Source organism: Myotis lucifugus, unplaced genomic scaffold (genome assembly GCF_000147115.1).
Source record: "Myotis lucifugus unplaced genomic scaffold, Myoluc2.0 scaffold_21, whole genome shotgun sequence".
Lineage (NCBI taxonomy): Eukaryota > Metazoa > Chordata > Mammalia > Chiroptera > Vespertilionidae > Myotis > Myotis lucifugus.
Genome location: NW_005871069.1, coordinates 880,688 through 891,208, shown reverse-complemented (window position 1 = coordinate 891,208; position 10,521 = coordinate 880,688). Strand labels below are relative to the sequence as shown.

General features: G+C 40.1%; 1 protein-coding gene across 4 annotated transcripts in view; it reads right to left on the bottom strand.

The window, feature by feature from the left end:
• Positions 1-4,105: 4,105 nt before the first annotated feature.
• Positions 4,106-10,521, bottom strand: part of LOC102426776 (leukocyte elastase inhibitor-like) — a 29,415-nt gene continuing 22,999 nt past the window's right edge. For 3 of the 4 annotated variants that reach the window (XM_014453124.2, XM_014453126.2, XM_023751399.1), the window contains 5 exons: positions 9,641-9,778; positions 8,994-9,111; positions 6,292-6,434; positions 6,040-6,207; positions 4,107-4,623 (listed from right to left, as the gene is read on the bottom strand). In XM_014453124.2, the coding sequence (XP_014308610.1) occupies positions 4,216-4,623; positions 6,040-6,207; positions 6,292-6,434; positions 8,994-9,111; positions 9,641-9,778 (975 nt within the window). In that variant the 3' untranslated portion in view covers positions 4,107-4,215. Of the gene's footprint in view, positions 4,624-6,039; positions 6,208-6,291; positions 6,435-8,993; positions 9,112-9,640; positions 9,779-10,521 lie in introns of all 4 variants that reach the window. The other variant, XM_014453125.2, reaches the window with a different exon arrangement.

Here is a 10,521-nt window from a genome sequence, read left to right as displayed (position 1 = left end):
CCATTATGATCATGTGGGACCACCAAGATAGATGCACTCTGCTGTTGACCAAAATGTCATTAAGCAGCTAGTGATGGTAATTGTACTTTTATTCTCATCATGGAAAATTCAAGGACTCCAGAAATGTTACCTCTATTTTTCTTCCCCAACATCTTTGGTATAATTTATTTTAATTTTGTGTATGTTTGAAATTCTGCAGACATTATTACTATTGTTTTATACAGTCAATATTTATTTGAATTTATATTTAAATATTTTCTTGCTCTTATTCTTTCCCTACAACTCTTATGTTCCTTTTGCATAAATAACATTCTCTAGAATTTTTTTAAGTCTCTCTCAGTTTTTGTTTGAGTGAATAAATCTTAGGGAATATTTTTCCTGGGTATAGAATAATTCTGGATTGGCTGGAGTTTTGGTCGATGTTGTTACAGCATGTTAAATCAGTCTGTAATCTCTGGTTCACATAATTTCTGTTCATTTATATATTGTCCTTCTAACTATTGCTCCTCTAGAGGGTACTTTGTCTTTTTATATCTTTCATGATCATCTCTTTGGTTTTCTGTAGTTTCAGTGGAATGTGAGTAGAGATGGATTTCTTTGTAGTATTATGCTTGGTGGTTGAGTAGGATTTCTAAAATCTGTGAATTGATGTTTTAACAAATATGTTTTAGAATACACATTTTGAATGTTAGATCTTTATATACTATTCTGCGCCATATTGCCTCTTGACTCTTTTCCTGTTAAACATCTTCTTACTGACTATTTTAATTATTCTTATCCTTCGTTTTATATTTTCCATTCTTTTGTCTTTCTAGGCTTTATTCATTATAGTTGTCTTTTCTAGAAGAAATTATGGGTAATTTTTTCTGGTCTGACAATTCACTTTTTTCTATTTAAATTTTTGATAAATTTATCTATTTAGTTTTTCCTGTATTATATTTTTGAGTTATATAGTTCGATTTTATTTCTGATCTTTTGTTTTTAAATATATTTTATTGATTTTTTACAGAGAGGAAGGGAGAGAGATAGAGAGCCAGAACATCGATGAGAGACAAACACCAATCAGCCGCCTCCTGCACATCTCCCAAAGGAGATGTGCCCGCAACCGAGGTACATGCCCCTGACCGGAATCAAACCTGGGACCCTTCAGTCCGCAGGCCGACGCTCTATCCACTGAGCCAAACCGGTTTCGGCATATTTCTGATCTTTTTTAAAGAAATATTTTTATTTTTTTTATTTTTTTTTTTAATATATTTTATTGATTTTTTACAGAGAGGAAGGGAGAGAGATAGAGAGTCAGAAACATCGATGAGAGAGAAACATCGATCAGCTGCCTCCTGCACATCTCCTACTGGGGATGTGCCCGCAACCCAGGTACATGCCCTTGACCGGAATCGAACCTGGGACCCTTCAGTCCGCAGGCCGACGCTCTATCCACTGAGCCAAACCGGTTTCGGCAAAAGAAATATTTTTAAAATAATTTCAGAGAGAGTGGGAGAGGGAGAGAGAAATAGAAACATCAATGATGAGAGAGAATCATTGATTGGCTGCCTTCTGCACACCCTCAACAGGGGTCGAGCCCATAACCCAGGCATGTGCCCTGACTGGGAATCGAACCGTGACCTCCTGGTTCATAGGTCAGTGCTCAACCACTGAGACATACCTGGCTGGGCTCTATTTCATTTTTACTCAAAAATGCAGTATCTTTTAAATTTTTAGTTATCTGCTGAGATGGTTAACCTTGGTTTTTATCAACTTAATAAAACAGTGTTGTTTTATAATTTGTGTGTGATTATTGCAATATTTAGAGCCCCTGTACTTGTTTGCATTATCTGTTTTTTCGTGCTGATTTTTTTTCATGTTGTCATAGCTACTCACCCATCCCACTTATCTTTGATTATCTGTGAAATAGGGTACTTAGAAAAGCTGACTCTGAAAATAACTAGTGGCCCGGTGCACAGATTCGTGCACATTGAAAGGGAAATAATTAGAAGAAATACTTTAATATTGCTATTTGGCCTTTCACCGTCAGCACTTGGGAGCTGGGCAGTGCTCCTTTGTTCCCCACCTCAACTGGTCACACCAGCCTTGGACTGGTGCTGCCCACTCACTGCTCCACCCTCCCACCATGGTCCTGCTCTTTCTCGAGTTGGAGCCCATTGGGGCAGCAGCCCCTCCACTGCTGCCTGCTGCCAGCACCACATGGCCAATGCCCACCATGATCCATGCCGCCCCCTGGTGGTAAGCACACGCCATAGTGAGCGGTCAAACTCCTGGTCTCCCTGTTGAACTCCCAGTCCTGAACTACCTCTAGAGGGGACAATATGCATATTTGACTTTTATTATGTAGGATTTGAGGAGTAAGGGTAATCTTCCCCTAGGGATGATTTTTGTTTGCATCTTCCATATGTCTCTGGATAGTAGCGAACCAGAATAGATGTAATCCAATCCCAGGGACTGGAATTGGGGGGGACTGTCCAAGTGCTTACATCAGGGCTACATTCTGAGCTGCTGCAGTCATACTCCTAGAGTGTAGTTCTAATGTTGCCATGTGAAAGCACAGGGTCACAATGGGGCCCCCATACTTGACAGGCCAAAATTCTGCCTGCCTAACCGTGAACATCATCAAAATCCCTGCTTCATGCCCTATAACCTCAGTTGGATTGGGAAATGACCCTGGGGTAAAGGTGGCCCCAGTTTCCATAGTCACCAATTTACCCAGGATTGCTGAGTACTTCATAATCATGGCAGCTCCCTTGCCTTTGGGCTCAGGGTTGCTTGGTTTGGTGTTTTGGTTGTGTTAAAAGGTCTGAGTTACCTAGTTCACATTGCAGTAAAGAATTAGATGTTCTCCAAGTAAAATATTTATTGAATTCTAGTTTCTGCTCTGATATTTACTACTTTTTTCAACCTTCAATAATTTATTTGTAGTCCATGAGCCTGCACCCTTATATATAAAAAGGATTTGAGCAGAGTAGCATGGGGCCCTGCAGTTTGGTTTCTACCTGATTAGCACAATTTACTCTAAATCACTGTGTAGATTTTAGCATAAGATCCCTAAGAGAACTATTAAATAATGCAGTGACTTGGTTTTTTTGTTTTTCCTATACATGAGAGAACCTTCAAAATTGAAGCTGCCAGTAAGCATATTAAAGGAAAAAAGGAAGGAAAGCTTGCCAACAGATTTGTTAAAATCTTCTATTTCTTTCATGGAGTCACTGACTATCATCATGGATGTCAGTATTGTCAGTCCAAGAACCCCATTAGTCCTCTCTTTTCTGAGATCAGATAGAAACAACTAGAGGACTGAGATCAGTCTGGCTAGCAGAATCTTAGGAAATGTTATTAGACAGCCCACCAGCTTTGTGGGAGCAAGAAAATGCAGCATTTCAAGCCCCATTCCAAGGAGTGCATTTGACTAAGGTTTATATTGATCACAGAGGCCCTCCCCCATCCAGCATTGCATAAAGCCATCCCATTGCTATCAGTATCTGGACTAGATGATGGAAATCAAGAGCTTTTATCAGAAAACACACAAGAAGCTGGTAACAGTGTGATCTTTGCACCCCCACCTAGTTTAATAGTCTCTCCTACTTCACTTCTCTTTTGTAGTTTCATGGCATCTTTTAAGGTAAGACACTTACTTCTTCACTCCTTGTGATCCCAAACAAACTACAAACCAGGTAGATAAAGGATAATAAGCTCTTTAATTGTTTGAAGTCAGAGGAACTATAATAGAATACTAATCCTGTGAAACAAAGGGTCAGAAACACGGGCCAAGTCAAATTTATCTTCATAATCCAACCCTTAATTGGGCTGCTCTCCTATATTTCACTTGAATGTCAGTTTTTAAGCCTCCCTTCAACAATGACTGTATCTCTATCATAGCTTCCAGAAGTCTATTTGTGAAACAAATTACAGTACTGTAATTTTTCTCATGGCTTTCAATAGAGTACAGCAATTTCTTAGTTTACTACACTGTCAAGAGTCTACATATCTGCTTGGTGCATTCAAAAGCAATCACTCAATTTTTCAATATAAAGAAAAGAATATAGATACCTCTGCCAAAGTTAATGGGTGTAAGCAGCCAACAGAGCTGACATTAGAAAGGAAGTTACAGATTTTTTGGGGGGTGGTAGATTTATTGTAGAAGATATATAATTTTCATATATTTTTGAAAGGGCCAGTGACAGCTCTGAGCTCGACCTTGGGTTTCTAAGGGGAAGAAAGTCTGCCTAAGAACAGGATGTTAGTTGAGGGATTGTGTCGAATGAAAAAAATGAATGGATGGTCTGCCACAAAATTTTCAGTTTTTGGCATACGCACACAAACCACTGAAATTTCTTCTTCGGTAGCCGCCGCTGCCTCTGTGCCTTCCTCATTAACTTCCACAAAAGACTTGTGGATAATTTCTGATACAAAAAGATCTCTGGCTCTTGACATGCCAGACAGATCAGCAGTGCTATCAAAGAGATCCTCTATACCCAGGCTGGTCAGGTGAGAGTTGAGGTTGTAGCTCTCTTCCAGCTTGAACCTGGGTAGGTGGACTTTGACTTGAATGGAACGCAGATTCTCAGGTTTGGTCCACTCATGCAGTTTTTCCAGGGTCACTTGTTCTTCGATCTGAAATGAGAAAGGGCAAAAGAAGAAGTGAGAACTCTTCCACGTAAGCAAGGCAATACACATTATTTACATGAATGGATTCATCTTATCAGTTCCTAATCAGTTTCCTTCATGTTTTGTACCAAAATAGATTCCATTTGGAGGATTTCATTTCTTTTCAGCAATTGGTGAGAATAGAACAGAGCTGTGGTCCAAGCCATCTAGTGCCCAAGTAACAGGGACTTTGGATATCAGAGGCTTCAACTACCCATCCATCCACCCAACCATACACCCACCCAGGCTTTCTTAAACCCCTACCACACTGGATTACTGTGATAGGCCATAATGGCTGTTAAAGCTTTAACTGGTTGATTGATGCAAGGTAAAACTCAAAAGTTTTCTTCTATTTCTTCTATTCTGAACCCTACTGATCACTGTGGTTATTTGTGAACTCACTGTGCTGAAGTAATCTCTAATAGATTTAGCTTGTGGGTAAAAAAAGAAAAGAGACAAGTTCCTCATCTAAAATTGGAAGAGGGTTAATAATAGTATCTACCTTACAGCATTGTTGTGAGCATTAAATGACTTAATGTATGCAAAGCACTTGGCACACAGTACTAGTAAGAGTCACAAGATTGTCAGCTATTATCATTACCATATTACTACTGCTATTAGACTAGAATGGACCCATCATTCCCCTTGTTCTACTGATGCAAATTATCTCTTTTATGAGGCTGGAGAATTTCTCTTTATAATCAGAGAAGAGACAAATATGAAAATACGATTAAAAGAAGGAACATACTGATTTTATTACATACTTTATACATGTCAATAATTAATATTGGACCTCTTCCTGATAACAAGTTTGGTTAGGGAGAGGGTAGAGATAAACCACACAGCAGGCTAGAGACACTAAAGAAAACAATAATCTTCACAGTTTTGCCTAGTCCTAGCCTGAAAAGAAATGTCTTTGCCTTTAACCAAAGTTCCTTTGAGTAAATAGGCTTAACTTTCAAGCTAGTGTGTCATATGCTTCTTTTCTACCACGTAGCTGTGAGAAATTTAATTCACAATCTATATGAATTGTGATGAGAAGGAGCAGTGTAATAATGGGATCTCATTGTACAAGGTGAAGCTACCCAGTATAAATGTTTTGAGATTTTTAATTTTAATAAATTTGTTTCAATAAAACAATTCTAATTTTACTGCACTTTCCTCTAAAGTTTATTTAAGAAAATTCCTGTGAGCTGCCACTGACATGTTAAATTTAATATAGACTCTTATGTACCCACCACAACTGTTCACTGACAGTCCCTGCAAAGTTAATCTTAGGGCTTCAGAGTAGCAAACATTGATGACCTACTGCCACAGAACATACACACACTCTGAACTGATCTGTTAGAAGGAAACGTGAAGCATGGGTGTGGGAGCCGTTACCTTCTTCAGACCTGTGGCCTCGTCCTCGATGTCATCTGGCAGCAGGATGACCATGCTGAGGTCTCTGCCTTTGTAAGGCAGCTCCAGCACCCGGCACTTAAGGTCCTCGATGTAGCCAAATGGAAATGTGCTTTTCTGATACATCATTTTCACTGTTTTTGTGTCTTTCTGAACAGTTGGAAAAACCAAGTCACTCACATTATTATCTGCATTCTCGTAGAGCAAAGGAAATTTAAAATTACTTCACCTTACCTTATTCAATCTGAACGGTGTATCAGTTGTGGCCTCTTTACAGAATATCTTCTGCCAGTTTCTATTGAAATAGATGGCATTAACTAGCACAAGTTTGGTCATATTATCAACCATGCCTGCAGCCAACAATTCTGGAATTTTCCCTAAAGAAATAAGGTAAGTGTTTTTTTTTTTTTAAAAAATTCACATATTTGTATCCTATTCTTGAACTGCATTTAAATGCAACTCAAATTCATACTTTTTATTTAATACCCATTAAGGTGTTAAGTTAGGGAAGCCCTACCAGTATGTCTTGACTGTAAATAAACCAACTAAAGGGTTTAAAAGCTAAAAACAGGACAATCTTTTCTGCATTGTATGAAAAACAATGAGCCTTCTTTTGTGAATGGCTATTCTTTGGCAGGCATAAAAAATGTTTTCTCATGAAAACGATCTATACTAATAAAAGGGTAATAAGCTAATTAGACCGAATATCTTCCAGATGACCTTGCGGACGTTCTTTGCTACGAAACCATGGTGGCAGGGCTGAGGCAGAGGCAGTTAGTCGTGATCAGGCAAGCAGAGGAGAGCAGTTAGGTGATCAGGACAGAAGGGGAGAGCAGTTAGTGGGCTCAGAATGGCAGGGGAGAGAAGTTAGGGAGATTTTGCCAGCAGGGGAGAGGAGTTAGGAGGATCAGGCCAGCAGATCAGAGCAGTTAGGAGGATCAGGCCAGCAGGGCAGAGCAGTTATGGGGATCAGGCCAGCAGGGGAGAGCAGTTAGGGAGATGAGGCGGCAGGAAACAGTAGTTAGGGCGATCAGGCCAGCAGGCAGGTCAGCAGTTAGGAGCCAGTAGTCCCGGATTTCAAGAAGGATATCCGAATGCTGCAGGGATCTGGCCTAAATCAGCAGTTGGATATCTCCTGAGGGGTCCTGGATTGAAGATGGTACAGGCCAGGCTGAGGGACCCTACCCCATGCACCTATTTGATACACAGGCTTCTAGTTGTTAAATAAGTCACTTCTTCAAAGCCTCCAAGTGGAAGCTGCTCTCATAGAAAATATTTTAACAGATATCTGAAGGCTAGGACAGTTACTTTTCTGAAACAGAAGTTCCCATGTGACTGCGGCATGGCCATGAAGAATGCCTTGGATGGGAGACAGGTGTTGGGTAGGTGCCTTGATTCAGACCTAAACAAGGTTAGAGAGAGTGGTGGTGGAGAAACAGATGAGATGGAGCCATCCCTGACAGCTTGGACAAGACATTTGCCAAAATACTTATGGCCACAGCAATCTGTGTCACAAGTATGAGAATATTAGAGGCCCGATGCATTACATTTGTGCCAGGGGCTCAGCCTCTGCCACCACGGCTTCATCCTGAAGGTCGTCTAGGAGGTGTCCAGTCTAATTACATATTATGCTTTTATTATTATAGACTAGAGGTCCAGTGCATGAAATTTGTTCACTTGGTGGGGGCTGGGGGGCCCTCAGCCTGGCCTGCACCCTCTCGTAGTCTGAGAGCCCTCGGGTTATGTCTGACTGGTGGCTTAGAGACCACTGACCTTCGGTGGGGAACAGGCCTAAGTCATCATTGGGACATCCCTAGCACTGCTGATGAGGAGGGAAAGGCTCCCGCTACCACTGCTGTGCTTGCCAGCTGTGAGCCCGGCTTCTGGCTGAGTGGCATTCCCCCTGTTGGAGTGCACTGAACACTAAGGGGAAGCTCCTGGGTTGAGCAGGTTCGGGCCTAAAGTGGCTCTCCGACATTCTCTGAGTGGTCCCAGATTGTAAGAGGGTGTAGGCCAGGATAAGGGCCCTCACAGGTGCATGATTGTGGCCAGGAGTGATGTGGGAGGTTGGCCAGCTGGGAAGGGACTGTGAGAGGGTGCGAGGACATGTCTGGCCCATCTCACTCGGTCCCGATTGGCCAGACCCCAGGAGCAAGCTAACCTACTGGTCGGAGTGTCTATCCCCTGGTGGTCAGTGCACATCATAGCGACTGGTTGACCCATTGACAGTCTTCCCCCTGGTGAACAGTGCACGTCATAGCAAGTGGTTGAGTTGCCTTAGCATATCATTAGTATATTGCCCTCTGATTGTTTGAACAGACAACCGAACAGATAACCTGACACTTAGCATATTAGGCTTTTATTATATAGGATTCTTTTCCATAATCTGGGCCAGAATGGATTTTCCTCAAAGCTTCATCTTTTTTATCCTACATTCAATGTTACTTTTAATTTTAAAATGTGGCTTTGTGAATTTATGGGGGAGATATTTAGCTACTTCAGTGAAAGCCTTTTGAAGTTCCCACTTTGAGGAATTTCCACATTTAAAAGCTGTCTGGGATTCCCTAACTGGTTTGGCTCAGTGGATAGAGCATCTGCCTGCAGACTGAAAGGTCCCAGGTTCGATTCCCGTCAAGGATATGTACCTTGGTTGGGGGCACATCCCCAGTAGGAGGTGTTACTTTTAATTTTAACATGTGGTTTGGTGAATTTATGGGGAAAATATTTAGCTGCTTCTGTGAAAGCATGTTGAACTTCCTACTATATATTCTAAAAAGAAAAGAGCTGTCTGGCACTGGGCACTGGCAAAGTTTAGCCCCAGTAAGAGGGTGAGGGCAGAGGAAAAGGGCAGGGAATCATCTGCAGGTTGGGAAAGTGGAAGGAGGAAAGGAATGGCCAGTGTGTAATGAATGCCTACATTCGGCCCACTCTCTCACCTTCAGTCTGCCCTTTGACCCACTCGTTTATCACCTTTCTTGCATCTTCAGAGGCTCGCTGAAAATCTACACTGGCCAGTTCAGCACCATACATTTTCTGGGTTGAAGCTAAGAACTCCTGTTAAAGACAAAAATGGTAAAATAAACCCAAAACACAAATAAGTCCTACTACATACAGAGATGGTTTTCTAAAATCCTTAAAAGCAGTAGAAATTGTCCTAAAAGACATAAATTTCATTGTAACAAAAAAATTCTAACCCTTATACTTTTTGCATTATGGTAAAAAACAAATAACACTAAATTTACCACCTTAATCATTTTAAGTGTACAGTTCAGTAGTTTTGGTGTCACATAAAATTTACCAATTCTTTTCTGATCTTTGGCTAACATTTACATAAATAAGTGTACACTGGTTGTTCTTGGAAGTGAATTATGGAATTCACGCTTGCTTTAGTAACACAGCCAGGGTCAGTCTTTTCCTGTGAAGATTATCAAATGAAATCAGATCCTTAATGGGTATACTGCCATATGTTTAAATTCTGTATCATATTTCTGAATGTATATAAAAATGAAAACTGAGTTCTATGACTTGATTGTGCTGTCTGCACTTTTTCGTGAGTTTTAGAATGTGAAGGTAAAGTACTCACCGGGAGGAACTCATAGGTTTTCTCTCCATATAACCGATTAGCAAGTTTCAGAATATAGGGAGCTCCACGCTTGTTGATATCAGCATTCAGACTCTGAAAACTTGAATGAATCTCCTTAACTGCATCGAAGTGAAGAGTCTAAAATAGAGAAAACATTCCTTCTATAGGAATTTATTTTGAAACGGATTCCTTGACATTTGCTTCTATCAAATAAGTTAATGCTTTTATTATTAATTATCAATAATCCCCAGCCCAATACTTTATTAAACTTTCATTGGAGAACAAAAGAATAGAGAATCTAAAATTAATAGCTTTTTGAGACATAATTACATTAGAAGCTCTTTTTATACCATTTTTATAGTTATAGTCCCATGAATTTAAGTGGTTAATAGGTAAAATATTTATCTAAGTCAGCTTTTTCTCCAGAAAAAATCATAACTGGTATATTCATATATAAATTCTGTATCAAATAGAGTTTTACTGAAAGTTCTCAGAAATTAACAGTAAAATTAAGAATCATCCCCTATGTGGGAGCACAAAGATATTACAGAATTGAGGGGGTTTTTAAATCATACTATCAGCATCAGGAACTTATAAATAACTCCTAAATCCTTATTTCAACACAAAACGAATAAACCTACACAATGTAGAAAGTCCACTTACACACCAAGATATGGAATGTTTGCACAGTTACTATGATAGATCTGCTTTAATAGAAAAACAGGGGAAAACTTAAAACGACTTTTTGCTGAGGTAATACAGTCCCCTGATAAACCTCAAAATAGAAGCTGACTTTATCCTGCAGGAAGCTACTAACTATTATTACCAGGGGATAAAATTAAAAGTGGTTTTTGAAATAGAAAAATGCTTTCATGTCTGCA